The following is a 15,037-nucleotide window of genomic DNA, read 5'->3' as shown; positions in this document are numbered from 1 at the left end:
TTCCAGGTAATACATAGATAGGATACTAATTAGAAAAGTAGACAGAAAAATAGCTAAGTGTCCACAGTTTTACATGGTCAGCTACAGTGATCATAAAATGGTCACCTGTAAGCTTGACATAGATAAGGTTAAAAATAGAGGCTCCGGTTACTGGAAACTTAATACGTCCCTTTTGGCGATTAAGGAGTACAGAGACCGGATTAGGACTATAATTCAGAGGGCGCTGTCTGGTGCCATCATTAATAACAAATGGTGGTATGCCCTCAAGCGAGCCATCAAATTCGAGTCAATTAGATATAGCATAGGATTAGTGGCTAGAGAGGCTAGGAGGGAATCTACTCTAGTTAAGGAATTAGAGGAAGCCTTGAAAACTGGCTCTGCGGTTCAGGTGGCGGCCAAGAGACTGGCGTTAAACCAGCACCTCGAGGTCAAACACATGGGCTGCATAGTCAGGGCTAGGATCCGCGCAATGGGTTGTGAAGGAATCAACGTTGTGAGATGGGCCCGAGTGGTGGAAGCTCAGCGTGGTAACGACGCCACGATTCGATCTATGACGAACCAACAAAGTGAGTTGATAAACGAGCCCAAGGAGATGTGTGAGGCCTTTCAGGAGCACTTCGCTCAGCTTTTCGGTGAGTGCGGCGGACTGGACAGGAGGAGGACCTTTACGGACCTCCTCGACGGTCTTCTGTGCTTATCGGGGCGAGATGCGGAGGGCTGTGAAGGGCCAATCACGCCTGGGGAGGTGGTTGAAGCGATGGCGGACTGCGGCGCGGGCAAAGCGCCGGGTTGAGATGGTCTACCCTACGAGTTATATAAGAGTATGCCAGACTTGTTCGGGCACCTACTGGTGGAGGTCTATGCGAACTGGCAGCAGAACGGGTTCATACCCAGATCTGTGCGCCGGGGAGTAGTGACACTCGTCAGAAAGGACCCGAGCAAGGGGGAGTGCATTGATAATTTTACGCCCATCACTCTGCTAAACACAGAGTTGAAGATTTTGGCCAAAGTGTTATCGAAAAGATTGGCGCGTGTCGCGGATGGTCTGATCGGGGAGGCACAGACATGTGCCGTTCCCGGCAGAACCATTCAGGATAATCTCCATCTTATGCGGTACACTATAGAGGGGTTTAATAGTGATTCTGGCAAGGGTGGGGCACTGGTCCATTTAGACCAATCTAAAGCGTTCGATAGGGTCGACCATCGCTACCTGGTATCTGCCCTGGCACAGTTCGGGCTGGGCCTTGGCTTCCTCAGGTGGATTATCCAAATTTACGACAACATCGACTCGGTAGTTCGGGTGAACGGCTTCTTGTCGAAGCCGTTCAACATCAAGCGCTCGGTTCGTCAAGGGTGTCCGCTCTCCCCGCTTTTGTACGTGATGGCTCTTGAGCCATTACTGCGAAAACTGAGCGGCATCCCGAGACAGCCAGGTAGTGGAAAATCGGTGTCAGCGTACGCGGATGACATCACCATCATCGTAACCGAAATGGATCACCTACGTAAAGTAGGCAAGGCCATAGAGGTTTACGAGACGGTGACAGGAGCAAAAGTTAATCGCGAAAAGTCAGTCGGCTTGCAACTCGGCACCTGGAGAGGCAAGTTGATGCCTCCTGACAGCGTCGTGGGACGTTGGACGGAGGGTCCGATTAAGTTGCTAGGGGTTTGGTTCGGTCCAGACCTCCAAATAGAGAAGAATTGGGGCGAGGTATCGAGCAGGGTGGCTGCAGTAACCAAGACCTGGTCTTGGCGGTGGCTATCCCTGAAAGGGAAGGCGGAGGTAGCCAATGTGTTTATCGCATCGGTTATCACCTACCGCCTTTCCGTCGTTCCTTGCCCTGATTTGTGGTTGATCAAGTTGGAAAGACAGCTCTTCTACTTCTTGTGGAAGGGCGGGAAACCACTTGTGAAACGCTCTACTTGCTGTCAACAACCGTTAAAGGGTGGGCTAGGGATGCCTTGGCTGATGATGCGCAGACATGCGCTGAGGTTAAGACATCTGTGGCTCTACCTGGATGGTGAACGGGTGTGGTCTCCGCTAGCAAAACTGATGTTTCCCAAGTTCACTAGTTTCGGTGGATGGGAAACCTGGCTGAATCGTAGATCAAAACTAGGCACATGGTACACGGAGTGTCGCAAGGCTCTCCTGCTATTCCGTCGCTCGGGCAACGCCTGCGGTGGGGGTTCCACCACATTCTTCTATAGAGGGTTGGTAGAGGCGGAATGTGAAGATACCTTGGGGGAAACCCAGGGTCTCGACGATAATCAGCTGGCCAGTCTGTTCCGACGTACGTTCGAGCCGAAGACACTGGACAACTTCCAGAAGTCTCTGGCATGGCAATGCTACAGAGGAGCTCTACCTGTTCGGGATAAACTCGCAAGGCACGGTGGCCAAGACAGTCCGATATGTCCAAGATGCGGGCGGGATAGGGAAACCGTCCCGCACGCTATTGTTCATTGCTCGGTCATGTCTGAGGTGTGGGTTTATGCCGAACAGCTGTTGTCAAGCACACGAAGAGTACAGCTGTCGACTGAGTCTATTACAAAAATTGACCCACCAGATTTCCTCGTGAAAGAAGGTAAGAATTGTTTTCTCGTTGTGGTAGCAATTGTGAAAGAGGTGATATGGAAGACGAGAATGAAAGGTTTACGGTCAGGCAAGTTCATATCCGGCCCTGGTTTGATGAATTACTTCATCTTTCACCTGAAAAGGAAGATAGGGCTGGAGAGAAAATGCCTGACTAAGAGAGTGTATGAAGAACGATGGAAGGATGTAGCACGAAAGTTGCGAATGGATGACACCACATAAATGTAAAACAAGACGAAACCAAAGTATCAGTGGTGAGGCGGGGCTCGTGGGGTCCGAGCTAAACCCGCCCCCACTCCATCCGTAATGTCTTCCGGTCTGTTCTTCATTCGATTTTATATTTTTGTATTTTTGTGAATTTTTAATCTCATCTTTTTTGTAACTCCATCCGAGAATCTGACCCCACATCAGGTTGTATTGTCCCCTCTATGTTCGCCCCTTGTGGGTAATAATAAAACATATCCGTGCATGAATACCAAAGTGGGAAAGAAAACAACACCGTACGGGCCTGGTGCGTGATGGCTATCTTTGCTTTTATATATATATATTTTTTTCCCCTGACGAAGGAGGTATTATCTGAATGCACCCTAGTGCTTTAAACATAATACACCCCTGAAATGGCCATAGGGATAAGTAAAAATGATTTCCTTCTTATATATAAGGCTTATTTTACCTGATTAAGATTTCTAAACGATGAACCTTATTTTACTTTATTTACACGATATATATATATATATTATATTTTTATATGCTCCTATATGTATATATATTTATATATATTTTATATATTTTTATATGCCTATATTTTTATATACCTATATATTTTTATATATTACTTATATTATATTTTGCTTTCTAAGTCCTTTTATAATTGTATTCTCTTTGAATCGCTAGAATATTAATTCTAAGTTTTAATGATAAGAATTTTTCTCACACCATACCATATTATTATTATTATGTGCTGTATATATGAATTTTGTTCCATCTTGCAGGTTATATGTTTATTCTATAATTAAATGTTCGAATTATGAAATAACATGCGGTTGACTTTGTATTTGCTTGTTCAATGATTTTAGTTTGATATATATATATATATATATATGTTTTCTAATGCTGTCAGCTTTATTATCTAATCTCTGTCTCTCTTTCACTCTCCTTCACTTGATGTATGTTTGCCAAGTTTATAAGTGTATTTACTTAATGGTCTCTTTCTCCTCATGTCTCACTCCTCCTCCTACACACACACACACACATGCACTCTCTCTCCCTCTTTCTCTTTCTTTGCCTCTTCTCTGTCTCTCTCTTCTACTGCAACTTTTGAGAAGTAAAATTAAAAAACACCAACTCAGTAGTACTCTTACACAAGTTTGGTCATAAAGTGATGATGCTTATCTTTTGTCTGGTGTGTTAGAGATGATTCTCTTCTTCTGGGTTAAATCTTACTACCACCACCACTACTATTACAGGGAGTACTTCTAGAAGAACCTGTATTACTTTGCTTCAGTTCACAACAAAATGATTTGGAACATTTACAATTAATATTTAGTGCTCAAGATCTATAAACATATTTGCATGTTATCTTTGCATCTTGCTATATATGTCTCTTTTGAAAACTTTAAATAAATTTCAACCGGCAGTATTCCAATTTTTTGTATAACTTAATGGCATCATCTGGAAATGTTCTTAAACACTTTTTCTTTCTTTCTTTTCATGAGTCCCACTTTTTAATCTTCAAAATATCAATCCTACTCATCCCTTTCCTACAGACTTCACCTTATAGATATTCAAATTAAACATTAACCTTATGAATTTTATTAGTTTTAGAGCACCTACAAAGGTTTTGGCTGCAGGATCTTTTGTCGTCATCCTCATCATTGTTAAACATCTACTCTCTGGCCAGCCAGAGAGCTGTCCAGGCTCCGATTGTCTGTTTTGGCATGGTTTCGATGGCTGGATGCCCTTGCTAATGCTAACCACTTTACAGTGTGCTGGGTGCCTTTTACATGCTACCAGCATAGGTGCATCTCAGTGGCACTGGCACAAGTGCATTTTTCATGGCACTACTACTACTACTACTACTATTTAATCTGCCAATTTAGTTTCTGGTTTTATCTAAATCTTACTGCTAAAGATTTTGAGGGCATGTCTCTGTGCAAGCATATGTAACTTTGCCTACTCCTTATGCTTGCATATAAAAAAAAAAAAGAGAAAATGTAACAAATAAACCCAGGCTCTAGGCTTCAGTCCATATTTGAGTGATTAGTGGTTGGAAAAAATTAAGCTGTAAAGAAAACTATTGATGCATTTGAATACTACATGCCTGGCATATAACCATTTCTGCCACTCAGTTATATATAGGTTATATAATGATAATAATAATGGTTTAAGTTTTGGCTCAAGACCAACAATTTTATGGGAGGGGGTTAAATTGATTACTTTGACCCCAGTGCTTAACTTGTATTTATTTTATGAACCCTAGAAGGATGAAAGGCAAGGTTAACCTCAGTGGGATTTGAACTAAGAATATGAAGAGCCAGAACAAATGCTGCAAAGTATTTTTTCAGATGTACTTAGAACTCTGCCAACTTACTGCCTTGATGATGATGATGATAATCCTTTCTACTAAAAGCACAAATTTTTAGGGGGAGACTAGCTGTTTATATCGATCCCAGTGTTTCACTGGTATTTAATCCTTTAGGATGAAAGCAAAGTCAACCTCAGCAGGATTTGAACTCAGAACATAAAAATGGATGTAATGCCAATAAGAATTTTGTTTAGTGTGATAACAATTCTTCCAGCACAATGCCTTAATAATAATAATAGTAATCATTTCTGCTAAAAGCACTAGGCCTGAAATTATGGGGAAGGGGATAGTCAATTATAATAACCCCCAGTGCATAACTGGTGCTTATTTTATTGATTCTGTATGGATGAAAGGCAAAACTGACCTCAGTGGAATTTGAACTCAGAATACGAAGACGAAATGCTGCTAAGCATTTTGCCCACCATGCTAACAATTCTGCCAACTTACTGCCTTAATGAGAGTGAAAATAATAATCATGTATTAAAATTTTGTGGGAGTGGGTAAGTTGATTGCATCGACCCCAGTGCTCAACTGGTATTTATTTTATTGACCCTGAAAGGATGAAAGGCAAAGTAGATTTTGATGGAATTTGAACTCAGAATGTAAAGTCAGATGAAATGCCACTATACATTTTGCCCAGCGTGGTAATGATTCTATCAGCTTGCTATCTAATTAATTAATTAATAAATAATAATAATAATAAGCCTTTCTGCTATAGGCACAAGGCCTGAAATTTGGTGGAAGGGGATAGTTGATTACATTGACCCCTAGTACTTGACTGGTATTTTATGAACCCCGAAAGGATTAAAGGCAAGGTCAACCTCAGCAGAATTTGAACTCAGAATGTAAAGATGGATGAAATACCACTAGGTATTTTTGCCTGGCATGCTAACAATTCTGCTAGCTCATTGCCTTTGGTAATAATAATAATAATGATGACAATGGTAATAGATAATGAAATTTCAGTTGTTAACTGAATATTTTAAACTTACCTCAGTGTATTGAAGGGTCTCTGTCAGTCTTCAGTATTTCTCTATTCACAAAAAAAAAAAAAGAAAGACAGGAATGAAGCAGTGTTTTCTTTCTAATCATCCATTTATCACAATTTCTGAATGCTTTGCTGGCAATATCAGAGAGTACTAATTAGCTGTAGATGAGCTGAATTTGATACTTTTTCAAGTGACCACCATACTCCTTCAGCTTTCAATTCACTTAATAGAAAGGCATGAATATTAGAACTCCTACCCGCTTTTCAGCTCTTTACTCTCCTCAGAATCATATACTTCACATTTGATGCCAACAGTTTTAGGGTGACCAGAGGTCAGTTCTCGGTCCATTTATGTCAAGAACTTGCTTTTGTTTCCTATTGGCAGTAATTCCATTTTATTTCATTTTGACTTGACCAGGAAAAGTGTAAACATTATGCCTTATTTCTCTCCATTATCTTTCACATACAATTACAATGTAGACAGTTGTTGATTTTTTTTTTGGTAGTTCCATATCAACATAGATTGAACAGGCTTAATCAGCTGAGCCTCTAGGTGTGATCCAATACTTTGAATATACCATAGCTCTGTCTGGTTGTGATCTGTAGGGCAGTGTGTGGTGCAATGTGGCAGTCTAGGCATGTTGTACCCTCTCCACTGTTCACCTAGAGTTTCTACTTCTGGATGTAACAGAGATGGGCAGTGAGGAAGCTTTTGTGCAGTCATTTGACTTGCTAGAAATAGTTGCCAGATCTCCTTCAAACTTCATCCTATTCTCTTCAAAATAGTTGAAAAATACTTGGTAACTGAATCCCAGATATAATAGGGCAGAAAATGAGATGGTCAGGGTTAGAAGAACATTGGTCAGACTAAAACAATTTATCACGGAAAGCTGTACTGTGGTTAGTATTTTACAGAGGTGATGGATTCTACTAGTACCGACTTTTAACAACTACACAAATGTAGAAGACCAACTGTAAATGTTAAACAGTTATATTAACGTCAGTGCTCCTCATTCCATACTGTAAAAACAAATAGAGTTTTTGTTGCTGTGGTCTACTAATCACTTCTAATTTTGTTTTTCCAATCATTTGTTGAGTCATTAGTAGTGTTTTTTGTCGATTTATTTACTTTTTGCTTATTTTCTCTAATTAGTATGCTATTAGTCTGGAATGTGTGCTGGTTAGATTCCAGTATTCTAGTACTGTTACAGCTGTTGTTAGTATTTTAATGTTGTTGTTCCTGTAGTTGTTGAGTAGCCTACATTTACATGCTTTCTTGGAGCAGGAAAGCATTTCTGATCAAATACATAGAAAATATGCCATTGGTTCAAACCCAGTCTAATGTGCCTTTTGATTTGTTCTGATCACAAGTTTCTTAACATGGTCATCCAGTCTTTATGTTGTTGCTTAGGCCTTGGTAGCACAGACCTTTGATCAGAGGCTTTCCATCCATGGCCATCCTAATTATTTTATATCTATTGTCCAGTGTGTTCTTCCTTTTCTTTAGACAGTAGATTTGACTGTTGTTTCTATTAGATTTAGCAACCAAATAGATGCTTCTTTGTCTGCTTGTTCATTTCCCACTTAGAGTAATAAATAGAATTATTTAAAAGCAAAGGTGGGCTTGCTTTTCCAGATGTAATTGAAAACTTGCAAAGTGTGGAGCTCATTTGAGTTATAATAAGGGGTTAACTATTGCATTGAGGTACATTCAAGTTGAATATTGAGACACTCCATTTATAGTTTGTATTGTTATAAACCAGTGTTGGGTTGTCATTGGTCTTAACCTCTGGTCAGCTCTGATTCAGCAGATCTATGATCAAAAGTAGTCCAGCCATAACCATCTTGTCTTTCTTTTTTTCAGACATTGTATATTTAACTGAATTATCCAGCAATGTGTTTTCCATTTATTAAAAATTTTTTTTATTTTTAAGACAGTAGGGCGTGATATGATATGAAGATGATTTGGCTCCCATTTCTAGCAAGCTGAGCAACTATCCGGAGGCTCCTTCATTAGCTGTTGTTGTTTGCTGTGTTTATAAACTTACATAAGTTTGCTGCTGTGTTTTGTGTGATATACTTTTAAGAAATGTTTGTCAACTGTTGGTCCCATGACTTAGAGATGGAAAAAGGAGACAAAATAAATTTCCTCCTGTTGCTTTTGTTTAATTTTCTTTGTTTCTTAGGTCATGCCCGATAATGTTTGCTAACTACTGATAATGTTTTTAAGTAACCCACTTACACTAGAATGCCTCTTCCTCCTCCCACCACCACCTATAACTTCATAGGTGCATCTGCTGTTCTACAATACATACATTTATACATATACAGATCCATGTGATGCTCTTTTATAATATTGCATACCTATCAGTCTTATTCTTAAGCCCCAGATCAGCCTTGTCAGATATAGTGTATCTAAGACTACATCATAATATGTGTCTTTCCTATTTGAAAATTATGGGATGTAATTTCAGAGATGTTAGGCTGCTATTTCTTGTATGTCAAGGAACCATGTAGCAGGTCTCTGCTCAATTTGTGATATATTAGTGTTATTTCATAATGCTGGAATTTCTCTCTCTCTCTCTCTCTCTCTCTCTCTCTCTCTCTCTCTCTCTCTCTCTCTCTCTCTCTCTCTCTCTCTCTCTCTCTCTTCTCTCTCTCCCTCTCTCTCTCTCTCTCTCTCTCTCTCACACATATGAACTCACTTCAGCTTCAGCTCATTATACAGCACGCTCTTTCACACACACACACACACACACACACATCTTTTCTTCTATATATCATACTATGTTTTACTTTATAGGTGATCATAAACTTTATAATGATTTATTGAATCTTATTCTTAAGCTTTAAATCAACCTCGACCATCGTGTCCTATTTCAGATATAGTTTATCAAAGAATACATCATAAAATGTGTCCTTCTTAATTTAAGATGATGGGCTGTAATTTCAGAGACATTTGGCTGTTATTTCTAGTGGGTCAAAGAGTTATGTAGCGAGTCCCTGCTTGACTTGAGATATATCTAGTGTTATTTCATAATGCTGCACTCTTTCTCTCTCATACACACACACACACACACACCTTTAGTTCTGTATACTATGGCATGTTTTACTTTATAGGTGTTCATAAACTTTATAATGATTTACAAGTAATGTTGGGAGTTTTTTTGATGTTTTAGTAACATCAACAATAACAAAAACCTGGACAAGGAATGAAATTATTATTCAATTATGTCGTTATGGTTGTTGTTACGTCACATCGACTCTCGCCACTGAAAATACCGGCATGGATAAAATGACAGCAATTTATGAAAAATAAATGTCTGCCTATATAACCACTCAAAATTGTCCATTGTCTGCTGGCCTCAGTTTATAAACAGGAAGTACCATTTTGGAGTTGTCCTGATCCCTACAAAAAGTTAAATTAAAAGAAAAATCCTTATTTAACTTTTAAAGAGATATATATTTTTTCTTTTCTAATTCTTTTCTATTTTTCTGAATCTTTAATTACTCTTGTTAGTAATGGTGTGATAACTTAATTACTGAGAGGAAGAGAGAGAGAGAGAGAGAGAGGTAGAAAAGAGTGATGTGACAGGAAATGACAAAACCATCAAAACCTATTTCAATCTAAAAGAGACTCCACGCTGAATATTTGGTTTGCCTTTTTTTTTGTTTTTCTCTTAAACTCTTGGAGATATTTCCCTTTTTTCCTCTCCCACTCACTCTGTTACCAACAATATTGCAGAATCTGTTTGTTATACATCAAGATCACCACTGATGAAGTATTTTTGGAATTTTCATCTTTGTTAAAATGTCTTGGTTACTCTGGTATATTTCATTGTTTCCAACTGACATCAAGTTACCTAGCAGCACTCCTCCACCTTGGTCCAACATATCAAGAAAGCAGCAACAATAGCAGAATAGCCACAACTCAATAATAAAATATTAAAAGGAAAACAACAACATGTATGAACAATGTCCCTGTCTTCATAAAGTGCTATTAGAATGGAATGTATTCTTACACATTGACTGAGCAAAGCTGCTACAATGGAAATATTGGAATAAGTATCTGTTTTGATGATAAACTACCAAACACTTAAAGCAGAGAATTACTGAACCCAGTTCAAAACCAGCTCATGCTGTCATACTCTGCACTATATTTCTCTATTCTTAGCACCACATTAGTTTCACATTTAATTTACTTTGCTGGTTAGGGTTGGTCCAGTTTGCTATGTATCCTGTGAGAGCTCCTAATAATTTTTGAACCTACTCTTCTCATATCCTTACATGTCTATAGTCTAACTCTCTAATCAATATACTTCACGACATTGTAGTATAAAAGAGACTATTACATACCTGTAAACTATCACATATCAATATTTCCTGTGTCTTTATTCTATGAGAAAACAAATACAGCAAACAACAATCAATAGCAATTACAAAAACAACAACTAATAGTTTTATACAAAGACAGCAATAGTTATTTATTTGTTGTGGAAGTAGGTAACCCTAAGTGTCAAAGAATCACTTAGAAGAAGATGTCTGAACCTGTATCTCACAATATAAGGGTAGTTCCCACCCTATCATGGTCAGCTCAGGAGGTCAAAGTAAGTCCTTTTTTCTTTTTAATCTTTTGGTGATAATCTTGGTTCTTTTCACTTCTGTCTCAATATCATGATGTTAATATTTAGGTTTGCTTTACTCAATATTGTAAGGTGCTAGTGAATCCCACATTGGTATATTGCCTCAGGGGGCAATCACTGGAGAATTTCTTTTCATGTGGTAGACCAAGGGTAAGTTAGGAATTTCCAAATTATGCCTCCACTGGAGGAGCTGAACTGTGCACAGCAAGATATCAGAACATTTATAAATTTTACTATGCTGCTGTGATCCACTCTTGTGACAGTTGTTGACAACTAAGTGGACTGATTTATATATGATTTAACTTTTTGTCATGGATACAATGCAGAACTACTGATAATAGGAACTCTTACCTCATTTTCCATTATTAAATCAACTCTGTCAGTTGAGTCACTGTTATATTGTATAATATTGATGGTAAATTTTCTACTTTGTGAAAATGTTGAAGTTCTTGAAATGACTTTGTTAAGAATAAAATCCATGTGTCTGAAGGTGGTATCCCACTAATTCATAATTCTCATGCTGTTTATTTTATTTTTTTTCTAATCAACTTTCAGAGTTTTTAGATTAAATTTAATGTCTTGTTGTGTGTAGAGTGAACATAAATAGAATATAATAAAGGTAGTGAAGTGACACCTTTACATATAAAATACTGTCGTGGCTGGAAGACAGCATGTTGTTAATCCATCTTACCCATGAGTTTATTTTGCTTGTAACACCAGATTATAATTTTCTTCACTTTTAAGGCTGGAAGATTTTTCAATATTTACACCTTCATTACATACTACCCCACTGGATTCAAAGCAGGCACCTTTTATTTATAAACTAAGGGCAATAGCATTCATGTTCAATAGACAGCTGACCTCTCTAAAGTTAAAGTTGTTAGCTTGGGATATTTTAATCTTATTAACAACTGATCTCAGACAGTTAATCAATAGTGTGTTGATTTGATCCTTTCCATCAAGTCTTTTGTCAACAATAACTCCTAAGTTCTGACATTTATCAGATGCCATTTGACACTCAGGACTATGGCAGTTTAAGTTAGTTCTTTTCAAAATCAAACTACATGAACTTACTTGATTGTTTTGGTTTTGTTTTCAGTCTTCAGTTTTTCGGATTCATATATGGAAGTTGGATTGTGATCGAGTTTAATCATTTATGTTTTGATAACCGTCTGGAGTTTGAAATCTTCAGCAAATCACTGTCCTGTATGAGATACATCGAAGGGAATTGTGTTAGTATGAATTCTTGAGGGACAATGGCTGATGATCTTTGCTAAGTAAATGTGCACCATATCTGACATGTGTTACTTGGATAAAATATAGCTTCACCATTTTAGCAACTTTGTTATAGAATAGCTAAGCATGTGGATCATGTTATTGTGTAAGGAATTCCATGTAAGCTAAGTATTCCATCATCAGAAAGAAAGAGAAGTAAGAAGATCTAGAAATGAAGAATATCCCCAATCAAGGATATTAGTAGTTACCAGTTCATTGAGAAATGAAGGAAAGACCAAAATGAAAGGTAGATGTGTTTGGTAGTTCCATGATCAAAGTGAATTAGGATTGAGTTGGAGTAATATACTACTGTGATCCCAACTGAATCCTAATTCACTTTCTATTCAAAAATGGAAATAGTAAATTCCATTATCCTTTGCCATGGATTATCCTCAAATCTTCACCTATGGAACCGCAAATGAACGTTAAATTTTACTTATGACTTGATTATTGATAATGGAACTTCCAAACATCTATCTTTCACTCTGGTCTTTCCTTCATTTCTTGATGAACTAGTAACTACTACTATCTTTGATTGGGGATATTCTTCATTTCTGTTCTCTCTCTTTCTCTCTCCCTCTCTCTCTCCCCCCTCTCTCTCTCTCCAAAATACTTAGCTTTCTTGGAATTCTTTACTCAATAACATATGATCCAAATGCTTAGCTATTATTGAAACAGCTGTAAGCGGTTTAACATATTTCTCATAACTACTCTGCACTATGTTTGTATTTTATATGTAAATTAAATGTTTTGCTTATTCATTTTCTATTTTAATCTACAGGGTGTTTCAAAGGTCTATGTCACATTCTAAGAACTCTTATATCATGAACTACAACTGGTAGTGTGATTCAACTGGTACCATTTAAAAGCTAAAAGTGCCAAGTTTTCTTCTGTTAATTTAATTTCAATTTAATTAAATTAAAATTTTGTTTTTTGTCTCTTTTCAGATCCAGTAATGTCATTCACAAAACAAGAGATGTCATTTTTTGTCCTAGAATATGCTAAAACTGAATCATGGACATGTGTTCAATGCAAATTTCATACAATATTTACGAAACAGGCACCAGACAGACGTTCCATATTGAATAGGCATGCAAAATTTAAGGAGGAGGGGTGTTTGTGCCCAGCAAAGAGAACAGGATGCCCCTGTGCAAATTCACGGTGAATAGGTTTATCAGTGTTTTTCAACTGTTGAACCAATTGCAGCTTGTATGGTGTGAACTGCAGCTATCTCCTTAAGACATGCCAAACAATTGTTGATGGGAGCTGAAGTTCTCGACTGGCTATTCTGACTTCTGGGATTTGTGCTGGAAAGCTTGCCAAATTTGTTCAATCATATCATCTGAAGCTGAGGGGCACTCTGTTCTCTTTGCTGGGCACAAACACCCCCTCCTCCTTAAATTTTGTATGCCAATTCAAAACGAAGCATCTGTCTGGTGCCTGCTTGGTAAACATTGTACGAAATTTGCATTGAACACATGTCCATGATTCAGTTTTAGTGTGTTTTAGGACACAAAATAACTTCTTGTTTTGTGAATGACATTACTGGATTTGAAAAGAAGCAAAAAAAAAAAAAAGTTAGATTTAATTAATTAAATTAAATGAACAAAAGAAAACTTGACACTTTTAACTTTAAAATGGTACCAGTTCAATTATGCTATCATTTGTAGTTAATGATATAAGAGTTCTTAGAATGTGACATAGTCTTTTGAAACAACCTGTATATCCACCTGCAGAGTGAGTCAACTAAATATATGAATGAGTGAAAGTAGAGAGAGAGGACATGATTTGAAAAGGTAAATTAACTGGTAGATATGTAGATATATCTATCTATCTATCTATATATATATATATATATATATATATATATAGATCATATGATACTTTGCTAGATGGTCAAATAGATATGACTGCACACATGCACACACACACACACACACACACACACACACACACACACACACATACACACACACACGTATAGTTGAGCTCATGTTTTTGTTTATGTATGTGGTGACATTTAAAGAGGTGGAGTTTAACCCTCAGCATTCTGATTATTCCGTCAAATGTAATGTCTATTTATTCGTATTGTTTTGAAGTGATCATACATTATCTTGTAGCTTTGAGATTTCAATGATGTAGTTGTTTATTTTCAGAAAAACATTGTGATATTGTAGGGTAGGGTAGGTGTGAGGAGCTGGATCTGGCCAACTTGAATATAAAACAGATAGATTATTTGGGCTGGATATGGCCAGTTTAAGAGATATACAATTAATATTATCAAATGTTATGTTAATGTTATTAAAATGTTTCTTTTCAGCCTGACTGCATGTACTACTGGACTCATACAGAAGCCTCATGCCTTACGCAACCACCTGGTACAGCTCCTGGTAAAATTGAATCTTCCTTGTGGCCTTCCGTTTTGGTTTCTAATTCTTCACAAAGTAATTCAGCTTTGAAATATACTGAAGCTGGTAAGTAAAGTTTCAACATATGTTGTTTTTATAGTTTGTGTTCTGTAGTTTTTTATGGAAAAATTAAATGGTTGAATGGATTTGTTTTGAACTACTAGCTTAAATGTTTTGGTTTGAAATCCACTGGCAGTGTTTTGCAGTGTAGTTTTAGGCAGTATACTTCATTCTAATTGACTATATTAAGCTGTAAGGTACAGCTTATTTACCAGATCATCTGGGAATATCACCTAAGATAAATCAACACCCTCTCCAATCTCTCTGGCTTGTAACCATGAAATTGAAAGTATGCAGCAGCTCTTAGAATCTTTCATGATTTGAAGACAATATTTTACATTCTAATATTGTACATAGTTGTTTCCTTGCTGTGTATAGTGAACTGTCTTCTCAGTGTATTGTTGTTTCATTTATGTGTACCTATGATCTTTTGTCAACCCACTCACCACGACTGATTTGATATCCTAAAACCAAAGTGCCACATAAAAAGCA

The 15,037-nt window shown here is 37.4% G+C and overlaps 2 protein-coding genes across 11 annotated transcripts in view; one reads left to right on the top strand and one right to left on the bottom strand.

Moving 5' to 3' along the window:
- The window catches only part of LOC115217412 (serine-rich adhesin for platelets), a 137,981-nt gene extending 129,965 nt beyond the window's left edge, over positions 1–8,016 (bottom strand). The window contains exons 1-2 of one of the 2 annotated variants that reach the window (XM_036507512.1): positions 6,417–8,016; positions 6,164–6,204 (exon numbers count right to left, since the gene is read on the bottom strand). The gene's annotated coding sequence lies outside the window, so the exon portion shown is untranslated. Of the gene's footprint in view, positions 1–6,163 lie in introns of both variants that reach the window. The other variant, XM_036507513.1, reaches the window with a different exon arrangement.
- The window catches only part of LOC115217296 (formin-2), a 160,060-nt gene that overhangs the window by 68,434 nt on the left and 76,589 nt on the right, over positions 1–15,037 (top strand). For 8 of the 9 annotated variants that reach the window (XR_005001301.1, XR_005001302.1, XR_005001303.1 and 5 more), the window contains exon 4: positions 14,398–14,551. Coding sequence is in view for 1 of the 9 variants with exons in the window: in XM_029786941.2 (XP_029642801.1) it covers positions 14,398–14,551 (154 nt within the window). In the remaining 8 variants the exon portion in view is untranslated. Of the gene's footprint in view, positions 1–9,793; positions 10,767–14,397; positions 14,552–15,037 lie in introns of those variants that run through there. The other variant, XR_005001307.1, reaches the window with a different exon arrangement.

The sequence above is a fragment of the Octopus sinensis genome, linkage group LG11, assembly GCF_006345805.1.
Source record: "Octopus sinensis linkage group LG11, ASM634580v1, whole genome shotgun sequence".
NCBI lineage: Eukaryota > Metazoa > Mollusca > Cephalopoda > Octopoda > Octopodidae > Octopus > Octopus sinensis.
This window is presented reverse-complemented; position numbering and strand designations above follow the sequence as displayed.